This window comes from Larimichthys crocea, chromosome XV (assembly GCF_000972845.2).
Source record: "Larimichthys crocea isolate SSNF chromosome XV, L_crocea_2.0, whole genome shotgun sequence".
NCBI lineage: Eukaryota > Metazoa > Chordata > Actinopteri > Sciaenidae > Larimichthys > Larimichthys crocea.
The window spans coordinates 5,495,755-5,521,302 of NC_040025.1; the positions used below are offsets into that span (position 1 = coordinate 5,495,755).

Genomic DNA, 25,548 nt, shown 5'->3' on the forward strand with positions numbered 1-25,548 from the left:
GATATGTGCATAGCACCACAGAATGAAGGGTTAAAAGTCACAGGTCATGCACGTTTTATCGTTCTTTATACGTAAAGTAGACAACATCCTGTTTCTAACATGAAGTCTGTTAAATCTATAGAAACCAAATGTCCACCACTGAACACCCAGAGTGAGTATGTATGTATGTGAGTGTGCTATGATTGCCTCACTCGCACCTTTCGGCTGCTCTCTAAAGAGCACTCGTTACATCATTCTCACTCTTTACCGACACTTATCCAGACGTATGGTCTCAGACACTTTCTGAGGCAAATAAAACAATGATTGTCCTCAAGGGAATAGTGCACTAAGTGTTGTATCCTCCTCTGCATGCACATGGAGAAAGAGAGGGGGAAACACACAGCTCTCTCCTTAGAACTGAGGTCATCCTGAATTAGTTAATTAAAGCAGGTTGTTGCCAAAACATTAGCTCATCCCCTGGCTTGTTTTGTCATTAGCTGAACCCAAACCCCTCGAGCGGCCCCCCTCACTTTGAGAGGGACAACATGAAGGAGGCACACCATGCCTTCACGTTGGAATAACTGCAGCAGAGCTGTAACCTTACCAACTTTCCTGCTCATCATTCAGCTCTCAGTTTTTTTATAGACTGAAAATGATTGTGTTCCTGCATACTCTAGTCTGTACTCACTTATTAGAGGCCTTATGGTAACACTGCAAGAAGTCAGTTTAATTCCTTACTGCTATGTTAGGATTAAGCCTATTATCCTTACTGGTAATAATATGGAATTATATAAGATTATATGTATATGTAGAAATGAGAAAGTATAGTGTAATTCTACATGATACTCAATTCTACCTATTTTTTAAAACCGAAACTTAATTTTCAATCCAACATTTGGTATTTAAAAGACGTTTTGTTGTTGGTGGAGATTCAAACAAACAAACAAACAAACAAACAAACAAACAAACAAACAAACAAACAAACATGTCCTTATAGTCCTTCATAATATTCCACACTGACTTTAAAAGAAAAAAAAAACTTGTTCCACATTTATTTCTTAAGCACGAAGCTAAATATAAATATACAACTACATTTTCTATATCAGATTCACAGAAAACTATTGAAATCTAACTGAAATTTGAGCCTGATGGAGGGATACATTCAATAAGATTTCAAAGTGTATTTCATTGGATACATATTGGATTGGTCCATTAAATTACAGTTTGTTCTCGTCACAGTACTTTTTTGAAATTATTTCTTTGAAGATTAACATAACCTTTCCTCCTCTAGTACTCATGTTCTGTAATCAACACACTAATTACCTCTAAGTATTAAGTGCTTTGGGAATATCATTGCATTTTGTAGATCAACAATAAAATTATTATTCCTCATAATAGAGTTCCATCGTTGTCTAATAAATGAACAAAAGGCTATATACATTTTTCATGCCACTGTGCTATGTATATGGATTTTCTTTTATTTATTTTTTTTTTAAGGGAACATTGGGTGGGCTGAAGATGTGTTGGAGGAAGAAGTTACACAATCCCTCTGAGAGCTGTAGAAGTCTTGTGATGAACTGAGGCCTGGAGCATGAGGGAAAGTCTGACAGGAGAAAAAAAAAGAGTCTGTTTAACATCCAGGCTCTTGTGTTGTCATTTTGGATTAGGTTTCGCGCCTTTTATTCTCGCGAGAAGAGTGTGGTTGCTAAGATACCGACCACGCAGCGTCCTCCAAAAGTGTAAAAGGCCTCAGGCCGACCAATGAGGGAGACCTCGACCGTACCAAAATGGGGCTCATTTAGGGGTGCGCTATATGTCTGTTTTAAATAAACTGAAATGTAAAAAGGAATTCAACACTTTTAAAACAGTGAATTGACGGTTAGTCACTTATGTTTGCATCATTACGAGTTATTTAAAGCGTTTTTTCACCAGTGTAGATAGCAAACGTAGCTCTTCACTACAGCGTGTCTGGAGTTCGTTGGTGGTATCGGCCGCGCCAACATTGAAAGTTTCTGTGAAAGTGGACACTTACCACCGTTAATATTTAAACCTCTGAGACACGAAAAACACCGTTTCCCTCCCTCACAAAGAGCTGCAGACACGGTGAGTGCCGGTAAATGTGTTTTTATGAAGCTACAGTATAATATGTATAATATATTTGTAGTAGTAACGTTAGCACGATGGACGTAAGATAAACAATGAAATGAAAAACAATGACACAGTTTCCCTGCAGCTGGTTAAATAGTCGAGAGAGGCCTGGTAGTTGTTTCTTGTTAATTGAGTTAACGTGGCTTTCAAAGGCAGCACTTCATTGTTCCAACATTTACAATATGACTATTTGTTAGAAAAGCAACTAAGTATTTATTTTCCTTATGGAGTAGTCTATCTGTTGTTTTGGTCTATAAAATGTGAGCGATGAAAAATGTTGACCCACTCAAATATTTTGTCGACCACCCCAAAGATATTCCTTTCACTGTCACTAAAGAAACCAAAGATTAGTTTAATGATTGCTAATTAGTTGATGAATTGATGATGTTGCATCTGACCTCAAACCTGAAATGTTCATGGGTCTGTAATCTCTGAGATCCCTCAGGTCCTCGCGCTCTGTAACCCACTGAACGCATGACTTTACTGGGGTGGTGATGTTGGGAAACCAGGCCTGTCTCAGCTGTGGTTCCCAGAAGAGTGTAAACAGGTGAGGTAACACCATGCGTGTTGCTTAAAAAGAGGAAGTCCACTCGCATAGTCGAGGATGTGAGTGTTGTGTCTGGTTTAAAGGTCACACAAAGCCTTACACTGTCTGCTGATGTATTTACAGCCAGTGTTTCACAAGAGGGAGAAGGAAGTTGAGGCCTTCTGATGAATCAGATGTGCCTTCCTGTAGCCTGGTGGCTTTGAAATGAATCAGCAGCTTGAGTCCGGAGCAGGGTCAGCGGTATGAGACTTTCCAGTATGTTGACTGTCTCAGAAAATATCACGGGTTCACAACAGTATTACACAATTATTATCGTCAGTTACAACGACCCTAAAAAGGACGATCTAGTTGATATATGATGGTGTAAGTACGCTGCTATGACCCGACTTCTGAGGCTGAGGTTGTTTCCTGTGGGTGATAAAATAACAACTCTGAGCTACAGACGCTCAGCATCACAATCCGACTGCCTTTTTGGTTTTTGTTTGCTTTGGTTGGAAAAACCTTCTGCTGAGCCGCTGACCATCCTGTCACCCTTTTTTAATATAAAAGCAGATGAGCCTCAGTATGTCCGCTTAATAATTGGCTCGTACTTATTAAAGACCTGCATAAGCAGTTAACCCCGGGCAACAGAAACAAACACAGCACCTTGTAATTTACATTCTTAATCATTTCCAGGCCAGGAATGTGCATCCTGCGGGCTAGTCAGTCTAATCAAAAGTCAGTTTGCTTCTCAGTGTGGTCTTTTTTTCTTCTTTTTTTTTAAATTTTTATGGGCCCCTCAGTGAGCGAGCGAGCAGGCGAGCATTCATCTTGAGGGGAAAAACAAGAAAAGTGGTCAGCTGACACTGGCTGGAACTCTGACTCTATTTCTTCTATCTAAATGGGAAAAGCATACAAGCTCTTCCGACGTTAATAACAGTTCGTGACGGGGCGCGTATAGCAGTGGTGCAGAACGGCCTACTGTTATTCACATCTTGTCTTTTAAAGAATCTGCAGGGAGTTCGTATCCTTCATTTAGACAAGAGAAAACATCAAATGGGATGTTGAGTATGGGCTGGTGATGTCTGGAAAGGAGCTTATGAGGGTTTTAACTGAGGACAGAGGCCCACCACAACCCACTAGAGTCCTGTGCACGGGATGTACTTTTTACATCCGTGGTATCAAAGCAGGAGGTGGGCTCCGACTTATGTAACGCACTTGGAAAATGTTGCTTGATTCTAGCGTACGGAGCCTTCTGTCTAATTCAGGAGCTTAGATTAGCCCGATCAGCAGCTTTGCATTGCCGGTGGGTGAAATCATTTCAAACTCATGCTTCAAAACCTTCAGATTAATATTACAGTGGATTTAATGGAATGACGAAATGTCATCTTTTCATTTTGATTAGAAACTCACGGAGTAGACACGCACTGATCGGCAGCTCTGAAAAGGAATGCACGTCTAAAAAAGGGTGCTTTCTCACACTGGAACATTTAATCAAACATCTGCAATGGCACGAATCAAGAGTAACTAAGGAGCATTGCTAATGCTGGTGATGTTCTCTGTTTTCTCTCAGCTCATCCAGAATATCCTTATGACGGCAAGCCTGTGATTAGCTGGAAAATATCATATTTTTCCTACCAAACCTACATACCATCCATCACAATGAATAGCTAGAAAATAATAGTGTGGCCTGGGCTAGGTTCTGCTCCACTAGCTGTGGCCTACAGTATTATAGCCAACATCATTGTTGCAGAACAACATGGGAGCATGTTTTGTTTTTCTTTGCAGACTGGCCGTGCTGGGATTTTACACATATAAATGCATGTCTGTCAGAGCAGAGCACAATAAGTGCTGCCTGGGTAGTTTTCCCAGGATGAGCACATGGTGAGTTTGGTTCAGTGTTGTGTCAGAAGACGCCGCAGTCCCACACACTGGCCCTGTTCCAGAAATAAGTATTATTCATCGTGCCACAAGGACTGACTCTGAAGCTGTGTGGCTTCAGTTCTCACACTTCTGTCTGGCTGCTGTCAGAGGTGTGGCATGATTTTGCTGACTGTGTCCTCCTTATCTGTCGTGGTGTTTCTCTTCCTCTCTGTCTGTCTGGCTGGCTGTCATCTGCTTGCGACATGTATTTGATCCTTGTTGCTGCACTGACATTGCCTTGTGTGGCTTATCAGCACTGCCATGAGGTGATGAGGTCATCTTATGTTGCTATTATTTTTTCACACCAGGCCAAGTAATCTGCTCCACTTGGCCAGAACACACTCACTCACACACACCGAGCAACAGATACAGTGTGGCATTATGTAATGCCGTCCTAAGCACTCATTTGATGTGAGTGACACAGATTCTGTCTGCATTCTTGTGCAGATGTACAAACATGTATTTACTCACATGTCATGGGCACTAAAATAAGACGCACATTTCAATTCATATACTGGTTGTGAAAGAAGTAATTGAGATCTTAACTTAAGTAACAGTACCACACTATAGAAATACTCAGTTACAAGTGAAGAGTGTGAAGTTGTGTGTCGATAGCTTTTTTGAAGCAGAGCAGCATTATTAAGTATTAATTACGTATTAACAGCAGCAGTTTTAATCCGTAAGATTTTTGTCACATAATGTTTTTAGTCATGTATTGATTTGATGTATTGTATGTATGTCTGATATTTATGAATATAATTAGTTGACAGAGCTGTGCGATCTGAAGTGAAGCCAACACAGAAGTGTGTTAAACCTGCGTTCTTCTAATGGCGAGCAGGGAGCAGCTCCATTGGCCGTAAGGTCAGATTGTATTGATGACCATAGTTCTCACTTGATTATTACCTCAGTAAAAAGTTTCCTCTTAAGTTTATGGTCTCATTTCAAAAGTAAAAAAGTAAACAGACGATAAAGGAAGGTATGCTTTAAGTATGGGTGCAACAATCCAATACTGGTATCAGTCCCGATATTGAAGAAAATTCTAGATCGGGTATCGGTGACAATGGGCCGATCGATATCGGCTGATCTATTCTGATTCTATGCTGTGCGCTGTGAGTGATGTCATACGCAAGCAACACGCCGTGCAGAAGCCCACGCTGTTTTCAAAATGGAGCGAGCGAAAGGATCGACTATCTGGAAATTTTTCACACTACCTCAGCCAACAAACTCGACGGCTACTTGCAATACCTGTGCAGTAAATTAAAACTTCAAGTTATAACACAACCAACTTAATCAAGCACCTACAGAAATTTCACACCAGAGAGCATGTGGAGTTCATTGAACTGAGTAAACAGAACGGAGGCGGTATGAAGCAGCTAACTTTGAAGGAGATAAAGGAAAGAGGTAAAATTTCCCCAAAAATAATTTTTGCACTAAACTAAACCATTACAAAGAACCGACTGTCTATCAAGCTTGTAAAGCTATTGTTTTGTTTTTTTCAGATTGTTGTACTGGCGCACAGTTATTAAATAAATAAGTAATTCAGTACAAAGTAATCAGATCAGATCGGTATTTGCCGATATTAAACCTCAGATATTGGTATCGGAGGTGAACAAACCGGATAGGTGTATCTTTAGCTTTAAGGTGTTGCTACCTTGTGACTGATGAGTCATTTTGAGTTTTGTCACACTGCATTGGCTATTTCTGTCCTTAAATGTTTGTATGTACTGTATGTCAAATATATATTCTGGTTATTGTTTAACTCTAATGTCAGAGTCGAGTAGGCAGACAGCCATATTTTTTTTCCCTGCTTGAAAACTGAGTCAAAACCAAAGTGCAGCATGACTTGCACTTTGGTCACTTCTGGTTCCAAAAAAACAAAATGGCAACAGCCATGATGCCAAACTCCAGCCTTCAAAACAGTCTGCAAGCTAACAATTCACTGGGTGATGTCATGGTGAGTTTATACTGGATTTCAGTGCTTGATTCAGAAGGCTTGTACAGCACATGCATGGGATTCTTAGGAAATGATGCATGCATGTACTACAAGAAGTTTGGAGGACATGAAGTGGTGTACTTTGCACATCATCTGTGTGCATATGGAGAAGCAGAACATTTTTAAGAGAGAGCATATACAAGTATAGTTATTTTCATCATGTAATGTAAAAATAAAATCGAGCTCCCCCCTGTGATTGATGAACGTGTCATTTCAAATGTTTAGTCAGGAACTGAAGCCTCAGGATCAAGATGTGCTGTCTCACTTGTAAAGACTGTGGTTGGCATTCTTGCCGGCTTCACAGTCAGGTTAAGCCCTCTCTGGCCCAAATATCTCTGACAGTAGGAGTCATGTGCCTGGTGTTCCCTCCTGTCATTGGCCCTCGGGTGCTTCCACTTTGGGCAAGTCTCTCCCCTGAAGAATGAGGTCAGTGTGACTCTCTTGTCCTGGCGAGCTGTGTTTGGACCGGACTCTGGAGGTCAGCAGCTCAGGGCTCACATGCAGATCTCTCACATGCAAACCGCTTGTCTCGTGTGACTGAGTGAAGCTGTGAGCCGTGTTTTATGGGCTGAAATATGTGCCACCAGTAAATGAATTTGAATCATTTATATTTGAATTGCTTAACTTGAATCATTGCATTGAAAAAATGAATCTGAATTGTAATTTTAAATTGAATTTATTAGTTTGGAACTAAACATTCAGTTCTCACAATTAAATTTTCTGTGACAAACATCACTTGAGGCAGAGCAATCGAGATATTTTAGCCCATAGTGTTTGTTCGATGACAGGTAGAGAGGAGGACCGTGCATGATGTTTGTGATCACATTGTTTTCACTGCAGCTGACATGACAATTGTGCTCTTTAAAGATTGACTTTGAGGTTCATCTATCTTGCGCTGACCTACTTAAACAAGACTTTTGTTGTCTGTTTTCCAGGCGACGGAGCACAAGCGGTGCTTCTGTTTGTGTTCATGTGCCAACAGCCCACACACAGATTGAGTCATTAATAATAATCAGGTCACAGGCTGGGAATGAGACAGTTAAGACTCAATCAACCATGACTCACAAATACAACATCAGGTTTGATGAGTTTGCGTGTGTCTTTGATATGTCACAAAGTGTGTGCTCATCAGTTCGGCTTCATAAATCCCGACACACACTCACGCTGTGTGACTTTGGCACAGCATTTCCTCCTGTGTGTAAATATGCGGATGTGTTTGCGCATGTACTTTTGGGGGATCTCCCTTGTCTGCCATCTGCCCCACCCTACCAAGACAAATGACAGCAGTCTGGATGACAGTCTTTCTTTCATCGTTCCCAGAAGGCCACGCTTCCTCGCAACACGTGACAGACACTCTGCCCTTTGCCTGACGCCAGCACCTCTGGCTGTTTTTGCAACATGCCTCTAGTTAACCATTATTTGCCCAGCCCCCTCCTCCACACTGGGCCCACTGACCTACTAAAGCAGAAAGCTCAAACAAACGGCTTTTAACATGTCTGACATCCTGCTGCTGTGTCACGCTGGGAACACTTTTACAGAAAGTCTCAATGTATCTGCAAACTGTCTGCAGACTGACATGTGAGGGTGTCACGACCCAGATGAACTGAGAGGACATCAAGACCCTCATCACTCATGATTAGGGATGGGAATCAAGAACCGGTTCTTGTTGAGAACCGGTTCCGTTAGTTTCAATTCCATGGAATCGTTTGGCAGTTTATCTAACGATTCTCTTATCGATTCCAGAAAGCACAAATCACGTCGCTTGATTCCAGCAAGCACGACAAATTACGCCACGTAACTTACGCAAGTTTCGCACGTGCAGTGCAATCAGTAGTAAACAATGTCAAACGCTCCAAACTTTGGCTGCATTTTACCAAAACAGGTGGCAACAGGACGACTTGCAATCATTGCAAAGTGGAGATAACAGTGTCGGGAGGGAACACGGCGAACATGCAGAAACATTTGCGCACACAACATGCAATATTTTTAAATAAATGTCGTGTTTTTGACACGCTTCGGACTGGAGATGAATCTCAACCTAGCAGCAGTGGCAGCAGCCAGGCTATGACCACCTCTGCGGTTACTACGGAAGATAAATAACACACTGCCTACCATGCGATGTGCTTCTTTGTAAAACATGCTATAACAGTTCACATTGAAGGAATGCCTTCTGCATTACATTTAGAAGATGACCATGACGAGAGAGAGTCTGGCTGGCTCAGAGGCTGGCAGCTGTACTAGTATTCGTTCCAGTTCACTACCTCCTCTAGATGATGCTGATCAAACTGTTTGTTCTCATTTTTTCCCCAAATGAGAATCGATAAGAGAATCGATAAAGAATCAAATCGTTAAGCAGAATCGACAATGGAATCGGAATCGGAAAAATTTTATCAATTCCCATCCCTACTCATGATGCTAAAACATGAAGTTTCTTTCCCTCAGTTTGACTTTGCATTGCAGTATGGGTACAGCCAAAACAATTAGTTGAATAATCAAGGGGAAGAGAAACGTTTTGAAAGGCTCTCTATAATAAAGTCTTAATTATTTGGGCCACATTGTAAAATCAGCTAACTGTTTCTACAAAGATATTTCTTTCTCTGTGTAAAAATCCTCACTTTGTCCCAGCGTGTCAGCAGGAGAGCTTCAGGATGCACACCTCTACTTTCTCTGTCATGAATGCATTTCCCCGTCCTCACAACAGGACAGTAAAACCGGACATTGACTGACTAAATAATGAGCACAGCCCTGACGGGTTTATTTGCATACAGAGCAGGGAAGTGAGATCTGATCTCAAGTGGTCACTTGAGATGCATTTTAATGCCGGGTGTGAACTGGCCACTTGTGATTGGATCATCCACGATGCATGTTAATGCCAGATCTAAACAGAGCCTGAGAGTCAGCATATCTCAACCTCTGCTGCTTCAGTTTGACCATTTAAAAATAAACCTGTGTCCTGTGAGTACTAACTTTATAGAAGTTATGCTGCTATCTACCTTGGCAATTACCTGCAGCGTTCTCGTACAAACAGATAGAAAGTTGGTGTCCTGTCCAATTAAGAGATATAAAACGATTTAGGAGGGACTGCTCTCTGTGAACTTTAACACATTTCATTTGCATTGATTTTTCTCTGGTGCGAGGGCATTTGTTGTATTTACCTGCTCAGAACCCTGAATGTTTGAACAAGTTCATAATATTTGCTTTGTGTCTTCGCAGCACGTTTTAAGTATGTGAAAGTCAACACACGGTGAATGTCGCCCTGATAAGAGCTGCCTGTATACATTTGAATTTCAACTGCCGTCCTTCACCCCTCGTCAAATGGTCTCATTTACATGAATTGCAAATGTGAGGACCGCAAACGGTTGGAACCACGTGCGCAGTCCTCTTGTCACCTCTGCCTGCATCATCACAAAGGTGCGTTCTGAGAAGTTAGGTCATATTTGCAGTCTTAAAATTGTTCTCACAGAGCTCGGTGTGATTCTGTCTAAATCCAGTTTAGTGCAGTTTGGTATCTCCACCAACTGAGGATGCAGGGCGATGGAGACGGGCCCGGCCTGCTCGGGCATGCCGGCTTGTAACGCGAGTGGTAATGAGAGCTGTTAAACAGGCGAGTCTCTGCATTCGTGGAATGTGTATGTGCGTGTGTGAATGCACCGATGCCTATGATTTGGAGCTGCAGTAACTTTACACCCCTCGCCCTCTCAGCAGCCACTATAAAAAGACATTTTCAGCCCATCAGTCAAAAAAAAGAGAATTGTGAACAGAGTTTAACGGTTGTGTTTAGTAAACCCCAGTGGGGTGACAAGACAGACTCATCATTGTGTGGGTAAGTGAGTACCTGTGCATGTCTGTGTATCATGGATCACAGAGTATTTGGCTAAATGAGAAGGTGCCACACACCCGCACTAATGCTCTTAATCCACCTGCCTCCTCTGTGTCTCTGAGAGAAGGTGTGTGTATTCTCATGGAGGTGTTTTACTTCTGCTGGAGGGCCAGGTGGGATGCTCACAGGGTATTATGTTGAAAATATTCCCCCTGAGCACAGTTGTCATGTCGGCTTTGAGAAGATGTGAGAAGGACAGACAAGGAGGGGAAACGAGTGAAGGCGAAGCAGAGAAGTTAGGAGGAAAAGTAGATGTTTTGCCACAGAAGAGGAAGAGTAGAAAAGATGTTTGAGAGTCAGAGATGATGAAAATGTGATGATCAGTCAGGCCGAGTGCTCGGGAAGGGAGGGGAGGAAGGAAGGGAGGATGGTGTGATTGAAGGTGTTAATGGAGGTAGTGAAGGTGTAGAAATTCATTGACCCAGCTAAAATATTTATTGTCTTACCCGCTGTGTGTTTTTTGACTTCAGAGCTGCCCGTTGCTTTTCCCCCTGCAGCCTCGAGTGAAGGTCCGCTCCCTGCTGCTGCCTCCGGAGAAAGACCGACCACTGCATGTGACTGTGTGTGTGTGTTTGATTTTTAGACCCAGGGTGTGAGCGCCCGAGCCTGTGTGTAGGCTTTGTATACATGTATTTTAGTGTGTGTGTACCACAGGGAGGTTGGTCTGGTGCACCCCGCCCTGCTGACTACTTTAAATAAGCACCGCTGTGTGTGCGTGTGTGTGTGTGTGTGTGTGTGTGTGTTTTGACTGTGAGAGCTCAGCCACGGTGTGCAGAAGGTGAAATAAACTAGTCGTGGGAATGTATACAAGTTTTTTTTTTGATTAATTGGACACAAACCTTTCGGTAAACTCAGGAATACTGGTGAGGTAATCCAGGAGCTGGAGCTTCTCCTGAACCACTGTTTTGCATGCCTTAATGACAGGATATCCTTGACCACACCTCCTCCATAATGATATTCTTCTTTTTTCATCACCAGCTCTCTGTTATCCCACTTCCCCTCCCTGACTTTCTCACTTACTAGATTACATTGTTCATTACCTCCGAACAATCTGTTGGAAAGGGCAACTTTGTGTTTTCTCTGTAATGTTTATATTTGTGGGAAGTTAATGTCGAACTGATTAAACAGTTTGTAAATTATATATCCCTTTCCAACATGTGCTTAGCTCAATACACAAATGGGATGGGATGAGCTCTGATGTAGAAACATACAATGAGCTGCACTGGTTGATGTTTTTGAAGTTTATCAGTGGTTTATTGTCCTACGGCAGGATTTTACTACTGGGGAAGTGATGTGAGGTAAACACCATAAAACAGCATTCACATTATGAAGTCATTCACCAGGTATGTGCACTTGCATGTGTCTGATTGGCCTGTGCAGGTTCTTGTCGGATGATGATGACTGGCAGCCAGTGCCATCAGTGTATGAAAGTGTGTGAATGGGTGAATGAGATATGTAGTGTAAAAGTGCACTGAGTGGTCAAAAGACTAGAAAGGGGGTATTTACAGTACAGTCCATTTACCATGAGTATGTAAACCTGCCTAAACACTTTTTATACTGCCTTAAAAAACCTTACTAATGATCATTAAATCATTTATTTTTCTGATGAATCTTGCAGTCCACAGTAAACAGTAAAAAATGTGTACGATTTTAAAACCCAAAGATATTCAGATTACTCTCACAGAAGCTGGAACTTTTTTTGTATTTTGCTTTAATAATGACTTTATTGATGATCAGTGGAACAACTTGTTATGGGATTTTTTTTTAAAGAAAAACCCATTAATAAGGAAGACTGGCTTCAAAGTATCAAAGTTTAAGTTGAATTTATTATTCTTGTACAAGAAGGAGTGTTTAACAGTGCAACACAAAAAGGGGTTACAGAGAAAAGGCTCCTCATGGAGCTCTAACAGTTGGTTCTTATACATTTTTTAATGGGCTGTCTCGGACACCTCCCCACTGATACAGATAAAATCATAACGTCCTTTTTTGGTTTTCTGCTCAGTAATGAACAGGATGTTCCGTATCCAAATGATACTTCCCTAACCTGTCTCTCCTGTGCTTGTACTATTTTTATAATGATCTCTCCCTGCCAGCCTCAGTAAAACACAGGCCAAATAAGGCAAGTGCACGAGACATGCAAAAGACAGGATACACACACAAACTATATGAATTTAAACACCTGAACCCCAGTATATAATCCTAATTTTTATAACACAACTGCTGCGTGAATCATTGTTCCTACTTCCCGCATCACTGGTGCCACCAGCGCCGCCAGGTAGTGGAACAGGCACTTCAAAACAAAAACATGAGAAAGTGTCATGAAGATCATGTGACTGCGGGGAAAAGCCTGTGCTTCCTGCTCTCCCAAACTTTTCTTCCTGCTTCTAGACAGGAGGGGAGGAGTCTTTTTAGTCAGTAGGAGGAGTAGGTGGGGAGCATATGAGCCTAAGGAGCAGAGAGACGCTCAGGTTAGTGTTCATTTGGCTCGCGCACACACAGGACAACGGCGCACACTCACGCATACCGGCAGCTGAGAGCAGCCGTACAGACTCTGAGCTCCGACCTGCTTCTCTCACAGCGACTCTTTGAGCTCAGGTTTCTAGTTTTCTTGGACTCCAGAGACCCAGTTTGAGATCTTACCTCGTATACATCATGTAAGTAAACTTTACCTCCTGTTTGAGCAGAGAGTGCCTGCAGTGTGTGGACACGGGGTTGTGTCTGTGTACTTATTGGGTGGGAGGGGGTTAAGGTTAGGTTAGGGGCTTGTTGCTCTGGCACTTAGTATCAACAGCAAACTTTCCACTTGACGGTGATGTATTAAGTACATGTCAGTGTCAGGGTGTCTTTAATGAATTAAGCTTCTGTTTTCTGCTGTGGGCTGTTAGTGGAAACACATTCAAGCATCTGTTGCTGATGGTGTTTTAAATACAGCAAGAGGATCAGCAACAAGTCTGTATATGCTGATAGGTTGGGAAGCCAGATAGAGCAGCTGAAATGTCGTATTGTCTCTTTCTGTGTCCCTGCCATGCTTCCTTGTCCTTGAGATGGAATGCCAGATCTAAAAATACTGGTCTTGATTATAACATTTGGCAGCTCTGCTCCAGGACTATTTTCATTCTCTCAGCCCCCTCAGCTGTAACAGGGTGAGAAGCTGTGCAGCGGGCAGGTTTGACGTCTCATTTGGAGCAGAGAAGGAGAGGAGAGCGTCACCATGCCAGAGGTGCTTCAGTTTATCTCAGACTGTGTTGATGATGAGGGTCAAAGTTTCAGGAGCTCATGTGTCCCCTCTTCTCTGTGAGATGCATATTTTCTTCGCCTCCGTTTGTGACTCTGTATGAGAGAGGGAACGTGTTGACAGCGTGTTTCACATCAACACTTTTCGTGACTGCTCTGTAGACTTTCAGCACCTCTTTCTTTCAGAGAGGTAAACATGGATTATTATAAAGGGTTAACAGTTGGAGAATAAATCGTGTGTGTGTGTTTGTACATGTAAGGACAACTAACAGTGTGTGTGTATGTGTGAGTAAGTGTAAAACACTCCCTGTAACTAAGCCAACAGTGAGGCCTAGCCACTGAGGCGACTCTACAGTGACCACTCTCCCTCCCTCTGTGTGTGTGTGTGTGTGTGTGTGTGTGTGTGTGTGCGTGTGAGTGTGTGGGCTCTGTTGCTGACTGAGGACAGCAGTATGTGATTGCGTCCATGCCTGCGTGTCTCTGGAATGTGTTCATCACCACGTTGAAGGGGGGGATTTTTTCTTTCCTTGATTCTTTTCCTTTAGGCACTTCGATTGCACCATAGCTGTGTGTGTGTGTGTGAGAGAGTGCGTCTAAGTGTGCGCTGACTATTCAGGTATTCTGTCTTTTAGTATGGGGTTGGCATGTAATTGCATTAGTGTGAGTTTTGCAAGGTTATTATAGTTAATAACTAATACTAGGTATGCAAAAACTGCAACGATGATGTGTACTAACTAAAATAGGATCAACATACACAGGAAATGTCTGTAGTGTTTTTCTTGGTTATTAAAGTGTTTATTCTCTCAAACATGAAATTAAACTTGAAAATAAACATAGACATCGACAGACAGTATATCCAACATACAACAATATATACGAAGGCCTGTGATAAAGACAACTGAACTAAAGCAAAACATTTGAAACAACAAAATATCAACAGAAACGAGCTAACCTGCTCTGGAAACTAACTGCAACCAAACTGAATTGAAAATAATCATAAAAAATTAACACTTTTAGAAAATCCGCTAAAAATATATATAATAATTCTGGTATGTGCACATATCTCCCCAGGTGTGTGTCTGTGTGTCTTGCATAACAGATATGATCCAGCTGAGTGAGGCGAGAAGAGCTGCTTCCAGCCACTGATCTGAACACACACTTAAAAATTACACTCCTCGTCTCCCACAAGATCTGCCCATCAGTTTGGGGAGGGGTACCAGTGCAGCTTCCACCATCAGCAGAAATTCTTTGCTGGATCAGACTTATTTCACCCTCTAGAGGCTCCACAATACCACAATCTACAGCCACTGTAAATCTGAGGGTCTGCATGCTCATTATCCAGCTTTAACGTCTTATTAAATATATCTGAAATGGAAGCAGACCTATTGTACCTCAGACACGCCATCTAGGAATGACTTTAAGTTGTTGGCGAGAGTCCTGAAATGTTGGGAAAGGTTTTTGATCATAGGTGATGTAATCATAACAAACACACATGTACAGCTGTCCATATTTAACACGCACTCTGAAACTGGGGGCGCTAAATCACAAAAAGCATTATGTTGCTTTAAATATTTGAAATCTGAAACTGAAAAACACCTTTATTTGCTGATTGCATGAAGGTCTGTGTGTAATATTATGTTGAATAGGAAATACACTGAATTCATTTTTTTCTGTTAGCTAATGTTGGCAAACGGCAGATGTTATAATATGTTTGTCTTCGCTGCCGGGTTTAATTTTCCTCGGGGAAGACTTAGCCACCTGCTCTCCACTGATTACCTACTCAGTCAGAACTCTCTGCTCTGACACACACACACACACACACACACACACACACACACACACTAAAAGAAAAGAGGATGCTCACATTCACGGGTGCACAGCGACACATACACACACACAAGAGACAGGATTGCATCGGGCCCCTCCCCATCTCACCCCTGGGTGTAATTGTGCACGGATGTGTGTATTTCCTGAGGGTGCAGACGCAGACAGTGATGGGCAGATGTGGAGGGGAGGGTGAGAGAGGGGGACGGAGCGGGGGAAGCGGGGAGGGCCGTACAAAGATGAAGCGAGATGCTATAATAACTGTCTGCTCATGGTTCAGTGGTTGTTTTTGCAGTTGACTAGACCCCAGTGCATATAAGAGTTGCATAACTCTGTAGCCCAGACACTTCATTCATGCATGTCGGGCGAGTTCTCCATGCGCCCAAGAGATGTTTTCAGTAGGAGATGAGCAGCGTGGCCGGAGCTGATTACCAGGCAGCAACTGCGCGGTGAAGCCGGGACATAAAGGGATTGAATCCCGCGAGGGCTGGTGCTCCTGTGCTCTCCTTTCTGTCTTCATTAGCTGTCTCTGGAACTCCCTAAATGAGCCCTGGAGGGGAGTGGCTGATAACCTTTTGAACTCTTCTTTTAGGCTTATTATTGACTTCAAAACCGAAGCTGCAGTGTCCCAGTGGGGTGATGAACCAGGGCCTGTGTTGCATGTTCACAGCATTATAGGTTTATATGTAGTTTGTGGCCTGTTTGTCGTCAGGTTAGACTCTCATTCAGCCAGAAGATACAAGGAACGTGCATAAGTGAGTCAACTAAACCTGACTGTCCAAGTAAAAGCAAAAGTCAAGCTTGATCCTATAAGCCGTCACCATCATGGTGTGTTGAAGACTGTTTCTGGTATATTTAAATAGTTTACACATTCATAATAAGTTCAACATCACATCCATATCGGACTCTCCGGAAGTGTGCGTGATGTTTTGTAGGTTGGATGAGTTGTGGGTTTGGACAGCCAAAGCACACCCGGGAACGGGCTCGAGTCTGTGCTGATGAGACACATCTCTCTCTCTGGAAGCTAGATACGTGTCAACATGCATCTTTGTATTGAGACATAATTAGCTCTGAGAAAAGCTAGTGGACCTCCACTGGAGATTGTCTTGTCTTGTCAGATGGAGGAGGTAAAAGTGAAACCTGCCAGGAGCTGAGGGGTTTCAGTGCAGTCTCAGGAGTGTCGTCATGTTCGTAAGCAGTGGTTGTAGTGGACAGTCCGTGTCACAGGCATGATTCCTCAACAGCAATCGTGCTGGCTTCATGGCAAAGCGGCGAGTCAAAGTGTCCCAGAAATAGATGGCCACTATAAAACAGGCACTACCTGCTGGTCTCACACACAGCCAGGTGCAAACACTCCAGCTGAGTGTGTTTGTTTGTTTTCTCTCTCTCAGACATTTCCTGTTGCGAATGCGTCACCGCTTCCTGCTCGTCCCTCCACTGAGTAAGGAAACCTGAGAAATCACTGCTGACTAACTCACCACAACCGCCCCCTCCTCTCTCTCTGCTGGTGGTGAAGGTGACTCTTCCAAACATTCGTGATGCTGAGATTTTTCTCTGAGATTGAAGGATTGAAATATTTGCCAGTATCTAGCTGCACGAGATGCTGAATCCCTTCCAACCAGACCTCTGAGAGGGAATTCATCCTGTCATCTGAACTTCCTTCATTCATTTAGTTTACAAGGAGGGGGCGCCTCTTTAGGTGGAGTCTCTGTTGTTTTCTATACAATCTGGGGTCAACGTCCGCTGTGACAAGGCCGCTGCGATAGGACAAGCCGGCTGGCGGCACCGAACACACACAAACATATGAAGGCACCTTGTTCCTGTCTCTCCTGTGTTTGGAGTGCTGCATCTTCCTGTTTTTGTCACCGTCAGGACGTTTTCTAGGAAGAAAAGTAAAAAAAAAAACTGTCAAGTTTCCTCACGATGTCACTCAGTAACTTAGTGCTAGAAAATATTGGCAAGGCAAATTGCTCCCAGTCTTGGGCTCTCCCTATAATTAGTCGTAAGCAGGCTGGCTGGTAGGTGGCTATAGTCAGCTGTGGTAAAAACTTAGTCATGTCCTCCTTTCAGCTGGCGCTTCCCCTGCTGCAGCATATCCTAACGTTCACACTTTGCACATCTTTCCTTCTATTCTTTCTGCATCTTGCTAACCTATTACTCGCACACCATGAAACACAATCTCTTTCTCACACAGCAGACATCACAAGCCGTATCATTACTCACTAATATGTTGGCTGGAAAGGCGAATGTTAGATTCACAACAAGACAGCGGTTAGCATAGTTTGATGATAATCGAACCGAGAAAGTTTCCATCACGGAATAGAAAATATCATTCCGCGGTCTGTCGCTGTGGTCGGCGCCCCATGGATTTTGGAGACATCAGCTGTTTGTGTAACTGCAGAACAGAACATGAATGGAAAGCAACGGACGGAAAGTTTGAAAAAAACAAGACGGACAGGAGGTGTTTTGTTTCCTTAGAAAGTTTTTTCCTCACACACATGTCACACACACACAGATTTGTGGACTCGTGATGTAGCTTCATCAATTCACACCTTGTTTGGCTGCGCGCAGAGCGATGACGCTGCTGTGGCACACACACACACACACACACAAACACACACACACACACACACACACACAGCCTTTTAGCCGCCTGACTCTGAACGATGAGGAGATGACAATGGCTGCTGTCTTCAGGAGTGTTTGACAATATCTGCATGTAGACGGCTCCTCTCAGTGCCAAGCTTTAGAGACTGAAGGTAACTGAGTATATTTACATCCTTTAAATCTGAGTTAGCAGCCTTTAGTAATAATTACTATTAGTGGTATCCACGCCTGGGAGACTAGTTAGCAGCTGAAATGTTTGCGTGGGTGTGACAGGGCTCTTTGTGTGTGTTTGTGTTTGCATGCACGGTTGTTACACTCTGCTTTATAGTGTTGAACAGTCACTTCCACTTTGTGTTTACATGCTTTGTCCTCTGTAGTAAGCATGTTTTTAAAGTGTGAAGCAGAGCCTAGGATGAAGTCTTTACAGTGAACTGCGTGTGTCATTTTCTTGTACCTGAGTGGCAAACTCAAAATGAGTTTCTATGAATAGACACCTACCCAACCATTTCTTTGGAGTCATAAAACAATAGTAACAAATATGTATTGATTAAAGAAGGACTTCTCTTGGCTGTATACTGTATGTGTAGTGTGTCGGTGTTTTACTCCAGCAGGTTGCTGACAGACACACGGCAGACATTAATGACTGCTGAAGGTGGGAAAGTCCATTGATTTCACACGTGACACTCCGGTGTTGTAATGCAGCGGGTTTCTGTCCTCCAACTGAAACTCAGCGAACAATCGTCTCTTTCTTTACTAGAACAACTTAGATCACTCTCTTTATTTTCCGTTCAGTGTTTCCATAATAGTCTTTTTTTTTTTTCCCTCCATCCCTAAAGGCTGTTTGTCCGTTTTAATGCTCTTGGATCATTATGTTCCGTGATGCAAATGTGTTTGCAATTTAAGCCTCGACTATTTTAAACTCTTCTTTGGTCTGTCACATGGTGAAGATGAAAGCAAAGTGTGCGACTGTTTGTGCACATCTTCAGGTTTTCAAGCTCTCGCAGCTCCTGTGTGTGTGTGTGTGTGTGTGTGTGTGTGTGTGTGTGTGTGTGTGTGTGTGTGTGTGTGTGTGTGTGTGTGTGTGTGTGTGTGTCTTAAGCTGTCACGGTTGCTTTTGCTACTTCTCCCTGCTGCTGGTCTGCTGAACAGGGATGAGAGCAGTCGAGAGAGAGATGGTGGGGGAAAACAGGGTCACATGTTGAGGAAGACGGCTATAAAAAGACTAATTAAAAATGTGTGGATAGATATGTTGGAGGTGGAGGTGAGGAGGAGGAGGTGGTGGTGGTGGTGGAGGAGGAGGGGGAGAGATGCGGGCTCACTAAGTGTGATGTAACCCTCAGTGTAATGTTGTAAACGATAAGAAGCAGGGGAGGGTTGTTTTTCTGGAAAATGAGCGCTTGGAGGAAGAGGCAGGAAATAGAAATAGACATTGTGTTTGTCAGCAGAACTTCAAAACTGAGAGGAATAATTAAAGTAAGTGGGTGTGCTGAGGTGCAGAAACAGAGCGCAGAAGAACTTTCTTTGTCTTTTAAACTAATGTTTCAGACACTAAACGTGAGGCCGGTGCGCTCCAAGCACCGGCTTAAACGGTCGGAGCGCAAATTAAATCACACTTAGACTCTCTCTAAGAGAAATAATCCTCCATTGTTCACTGCGTCTCTGCTGTTCACACACTTTGTCTCTGTCTTCTGTGGTGGTGAAGACAAAGAGCTGAACATGAGAACAGTTGTGTGGGTTTTCACAATGTTTTCATAGCGCCCCGCCGAGCTTGATGCAAGTCAATGTAAAAAATTGCAGCTGTTTTGCCCGTTGTCCTCCTCCTCTCTCTCTCTCTCTCTTTATCTTTCTCTCCCCCTCTCTCCCTTTCAAAGAATTTTCATTTGAATGAAAACCCTGCCTCGGTGTTTTGTTGTGCTCAGAGGGGGGATGGGTCCAATTGGTCAGAATCCCATTCGAGGTGAACCAATGCGAGCGCTCCTCCCACCCCCCTGTGCCCCGCTGAGCCTCCCGGCCTGACGTGTGATTGGCCAGGCTGGGAGGAGCCAGACGCCGTATTAAAGCCTGTCCCGTCTGCTCCACTTCAGTGTTGAAGAGAGTCCCTGTCTGTCAGCCGGAGAAGTGTGTGTGCGCTTGTGTGTGTGTGCTTGAGTGTGTGTGTGTGGATCGGTGTGTGTGGATGCTTTTGTTAATGAGAGGCTAGGGAAAGCGGAGAGCTCTGCCGTTATCTGACCTGGACTTGTATCTCTGTTTAACCCTCTCCAGGACTGTGGGCTTCTGTCAGATCACAGCTGGACGAGTTGGACTGACATCGTGAAGTGGATCATAAAGACTGTTGTGTTTGCCGGGGATCTACCCGACCCGCTTGCTGGATTAAGAGCTCCCATCAGCTGCACCGAGGCTGACCGGTAACCCCGATCTTCAACCTAACCCCCCCCCCTTCTGGGTCACCACTGAGCTAATAGAGGTGGTCTGGCCTGGTCCAGTGTGGAATTTGCCCCCGACTGACCCCGTCCCACAAGTAGCCTTTCACTGAGCCCGGACCGGGGGAAAAGAAGCAAGGATAAAAGAGCAAGAGGGGCGACGGAGAAGAAAGGAGGAAGAAGAGGAGAGAAGTGAGAGCAGCAGCACAGCGACCGGTAAGGAAGTTAAAGGGGGAGAGGGGGAGGAGAGTGGGAAGAAAAGAGTACAAAAGAGCTTTTTCTTAAGCTTAGAGAGGACATGTGGGAGCTCAGAAAGGATGTTCGCTGACAATTAAAGCCCAAATCTGACCCACCTCTCCTTCTGTCAGTTCTGCTGCTCGGCCCCAGTCTAACTCGTATCTCATGTCTCCAACATAGTGAGCTGTGAACCACTGTTTGTTTTAAATGTAACAGAGAAGAGAGGTGCATCATCCTCTTCTTTCTGTCCGCTCTTGCTCACACACTGTTTAAAAATCTTTTCACTGATAGAAAATCTTTCTTTCTCTCTGTCAGCTCTTCCACGATGCCGGTGGAGACCCTGCGGCCATCAGACGGCCGTCTGGCCGGGGTTCCCTTCACCTCTGCCATGCCCTTCAGGATACTTAACAAGGGTCCAGACTACTTCCGTCGTCAGGCCGAGCCCGGGGCCCGTAAACTGAGCGCTGTAGAGCGCCTGGAGGCTGACAAGGCCAAGTACGTAAAGAGCCAGCAGGTAGCCCTCAACCGGCAGGCTCCCATCAAACCGCCAATCATCCGCAAGCCTCTCGTTCCTCCGGGGATGATGCTCCAGAACCAGATCAGCACTCCTCCAGCCCGCAAAGTTCCCCGCTGCCCGGCTGATGTGGAGAATGGCGGAGGCAGAGAGGGTCCTGGACGGAGGAGACCTGCTCTGAATTTGGACATTCTGAATAATCTTATCAATGATGTATGTGATGGACCAATGCCGTGTTCGCAGTCCTCCTCCTCCACGTCGCCCTCCTCATCATCTCCTTCATCAGGAGCTAAGAGCATCGGCAGCAGCCTGTCAGCAGAACAGGAGAGGAGCAGCCGACTCCTCAACAGCCCCAAACCATTAAACCACGGCATTATCAACTCCTCTTCCACCTCCTCCTGCACCTCCTCTCCACTCAACAACCTCCGAACCCCTGCAGCAGATCCCACCCGGCGGCCGCCCCCTGTCCCAGCACGAGCACCCCGCATTGGAGTTCCAGCACCCTACAGCTCCCCCAACTCCGTGACAGTACGCAGGGTGGACGTTCGTCCTCAGGCTGAGATCAGGAAGCCTCAGAGGGCCCAGCTGCAGCCCCAGCTCCGGCCCAGACAGACTGCCCAGGGCCAAGTCGCACACCCCCAGGTCCCTCCACCTCCACCTCCTCAGTCCTCACCCCACACGCAGCTCAACAACCCATCCCAAACCCTACCCCCATCTCCAGCTTACCCTCCACCCAGTCCCATGCTGGTCCGGACGGGCATGATCCCACCAGCCTCCCCTGCTTTCACCCGTATATCAAACGCCAGTTCAAAGGGGTCGGCCCGTAAGCACCCATCCCTGCACCGCTCCAAGTCGGACTTGAGCGACCGCTACTCCCGCGCAACGGCGGACATGGAGCGCTTCTTTAACTACTGCGGGCTGGACCCGGAGGAGGTGGAGGGCATGGGCGGAGTAGAACGTTTCACAAGAGCCAACTCGGACATTGTGTCCATCTCCAAGCTCCGCAGCGTCAGTACACCGAGCTCAGAGGCCGACCGAGCAAGAGAGGACGGAGGAGACGAGGATAACGAAGACGGGCCGGCAGCGGCCAACGATCGCGTCCCCTACGGCATCTCGGTCATCGAGAGGAACGCTCGAGTCATCAAGTGGCTATACGGCATACGTCAGGCTCGAGACACTAATAACGGCGTCTCTAATGTATAGACTAACGAGGACTTGAAAAGACTTGAAAGAAAAAAACAGGGAAGCAGAACTTTTTGTATGTATACATAATGTCTGAAGAAGGGAAGCCCATGTGTTCATATTCTGCTGCCTTACATCACATTAAGGATAATCCAGTAGTTGTTTTACTGTTTCCTGTGAAGACTCTTGACACTTGTTTTGGATGTTGCACATCAGTGACTTTTATCTGGGCTGCAAGTCAGGACTGCTTCCCTGCAACACTCAAAGGACGATACATTTCCCCTTTCCCCAATCTTGTATAACTATATCGGTATACGAAAGCAATAATAGACTTGGTATAAATGATGTCGGTGAGGATGAAGGCAGAGGATGAGTGCGATTGTGGTTCCTCGTGTAAAGGTACTTTGTGTGCGTGCGTTTGTGTGTGTGTGTGTGTGTGTGTGTGTGTGTGTGAGAGATCTCCACAGCTGGTGACTCACACAGTGCAGTGACTGAAAAGAAAGATGTTGATACTGTGAACCTTCACAAAAAAGCTTCCATAAACACACGTGTATTTTAAAAAAACAAACAAACAACTTTTTGGCTGTAAGACTGTTATTAATATACAAATTTCTGTCAGCATGCGAGTGAAACGTTTGTACACATTTTATTTGTCATCCCAACGAAGCACACACATGCACATCACCCTCACCCAGATAATCACCTCACGGCACAGACTTACATTCAGGTCAGTTACAGTAAACACGGTAGCAGCTAGCAGTCAAAGTGCTGTCTGTATATCTGGCTGTAACGTTGTCTAGTTGTGTGTTTGCATCTCACGTCTTGGATTAACGCCGCACTGGTGCGGCGAGAGAAATCTGTTTACTACGTATGTCTCGACACGGATGAGAGAGCAAGTCATATGACGAGGGATGGTCGAAGTAAGTGTAGCATGAAGAAAAAGTTCTTTTGCCTCCAGAGATGGAGAGAATCAAAGGATGGGTAATTGGAAGACTGAGGAGCGTACTCATGGATGAGTATGCTGTGGTTCTGAAAGTGTCTCAGGAAGATGTACTTGGCATACTAATGAAAATGGACCAATATTTATTTGGAAAAATGTAACTTATGTATTTTTAATATTGGACAAACTTTGTGTACAGAATTCAATCTTTGCTCTGAAGTGCAATCTGATCATCTCTTACAAGTTACAGGAAATGTAGGAACACGTCTAAACACACATGCAAATCCAGGCACCAGTCACATGCTACAGTATGTGTGAATGTCGCTAACGGCTGCTACGTGCAACACGCCCTGCCGCTCTGCAGGGAGCTCCAAACTTAATGATACTTCTGTGTATTTATTTGACTTCCTGTTTGTAGCAGCGGGAGCAAAAGATGAGGTCTGTCTTCCCCTGTGCACGTTCTCCACCCTCTGCATCCACTTCCTTTTTAACATTTCAGGGTTTTCACTCACGAGCACCAGCCAGGTTTTTTGAGGAGCAGAGTACAGCTGAAGTCAGATCAGAGGGCTGGAGAACATGCCAGCAGGTGACGGTGAACCGAGTGTGCTGTTGAATCCGGCACTGGATGCCCAAAGAGTCTTCAAGTGAGAGATACAAAATGCTTTACCATGGTGTATTCTAAACAATTAATAAAAAATTGTGAAACAATCTTTCTCGTTTGCTGTTTTTCCTTCAAGCTGGCTGTAAATAATCAGGTGATGGACCCACCTGGCTCCAACATATGGCTGAGATCAGCCTCTCCTTTTGATTCAGTGTTTTGGGAGTTTATGAAGCGCTGCTGCCAAGTCTTCAGTTTCTAATGTGAAAGCTGGTGCGGGTCCAGTTCACCCGCAGCAGGTGTTTTGCCCATCAAATCACATTTCAGCATCAATAATTGACACGCAGCACTTTGACCGAGCTTCTCTGGACATTTTTTGTTTACTTCAGATTTTCGGGAAGGTCCAACTGCTCCATTATTTAGATAGCAAAATGTGGACAGTGTGTGGTCTAAGAGGTACTCCAGTGAATTTGTAGTGCTTCCATACTTCCAAAACATTAGAGTACTTACGATGTAAAGACCAAAGCAAAAGAGCCTGAGACATCCTGTGGTTTAGTCCCTAGTTTGTAATGTAGGGTTTCTATTTGTGGTGTCCAAGCACACTGTTGTATAATGTAACCCTCATGTTTTCAGATCATCTATATTTTGAGGGAGTCAAACTTCAACTCAAGAGTACTAGAACACCCTGTGTGTCCGTACGGCCTGGACAGTCTGGGATCTGATCCACCACCACCACCAAGGTTTCCCTGCACAGTCCAGCTTCCAGGATCAAATGCGCCTTCTGATCTTTAGCTCTAAGTTATGAAATTATAGATCTCTGAAGTTCTGGACTGAAGCTTGTGCCTCCTTCAGGCCTGTGGCCTCGCTGGTCAGTAATCACGGTCCCTTTACGTCATGACATCATCACATGCATGATCTCCATAACATGGCCTTGATTTACTCCTCTCACAATTTACTGGTTGTGAGGATGTGGGTGGCCAGAGAATTGGAGAAGTATGGTGGAGTGGAGCGCGCTGTTGTTGCAAATGATAAATATTGCTGCCGAGTGCTTGGGGCTGGGCATCATGACAGCATCCGCCTGATGTCCCAGGCAACTCTGATTAACAGCCAGCAACACTGAGGGGGGAGAGAGAAGCAGAGATGTAATAAAGTGACAGATCACAGCAGGTTAAAGGCTCTGAAATGGAAGAGGGCGAGAGAGGGAGTTAGTGGAAGGAGGTAGAAACAGGAGGAAGAGGCAAACTAGATGGGACTGTAGATGGGAGGCAAACTACATGGATGCAGTCAGAGAGTAAATGATTTTATGCATATCCATGAGTAATGTGTCGACTTTGATTAGGAGAGCAAATAACATCAGTCCTGGAGCAGCAGCCTCATGGCAGGAGGTACTGACTTTATTCATTTGCATGAAATTAAATCAAGAGGTAATTTTTCCTCTAAACAGACAGAAAATGACAGAGTTACTTTGCACTGGTTTTAAAAAACAACTTTTGTCACAATTTCACTATTTTATAAAACGAGTAAATTTAGTGTTTTAGTGGTT

At 44.4% G+C, this 25,548-nt stretch overlaps 1 protein-coding gene across 7 annotated transcripts; it reads left to right on the plus strand.

The window, feature by feature from the left end:
• Positions 1-1,938: 1,938 nt before the first annotated feature.
• Positions 1,939-24,113, plus strand: wu:fa11c10 (protein FAM110B). 7 transcript variants are annotated; one of them, XM_027288636.1, is made up of 5 exons: positions 1,960-2,082; positions 2,564-2,674; positions 2,798-2,914; positions 20,377-20,750; positions 21,087-24,113. In XM_027288636.1, exon 5 carries the CDS (start codon positions 21,097-21,099, stop codon positions 22,486-22,488), a length of 1,392 nt encoding a protein of 463 aa, XP_027144437.1. In that variant the 5' UTR covers positions 1,960-2,082; positions 2,564-2,674; positions 2,798-2,914; positions 20,377-20,750; positions 21,087-21,096; the 3' UTR covers positions 22,489-24,113. The 7 variants fall into 7 exon arrangements, 6 of the variants coding, with proteins under 6 accessions (XP_019108881.2, XP_027144439.1, XP_027144437.1 ...); XM_027288638.1 differs by lacking the exons at positions 2,564-2,674; positions 2,798-2,914 and adding an exon at positions 9,783-9,980 and having other exon boundaries at positions 1,958-2,082; XR_003463852.1 differs by lacking the exons at positions 2,564-2,674; positions 2,798-2,914; positions 20,377-20,750; positions 21,087-24,113 and adding exons at positions 9,783-9,980; positions 10,061-10,167 and having other exon boundaries at positions 1,939-2,082.
• Positions 24,114-25,548: the final 1,435 nt, after the last annotated feature.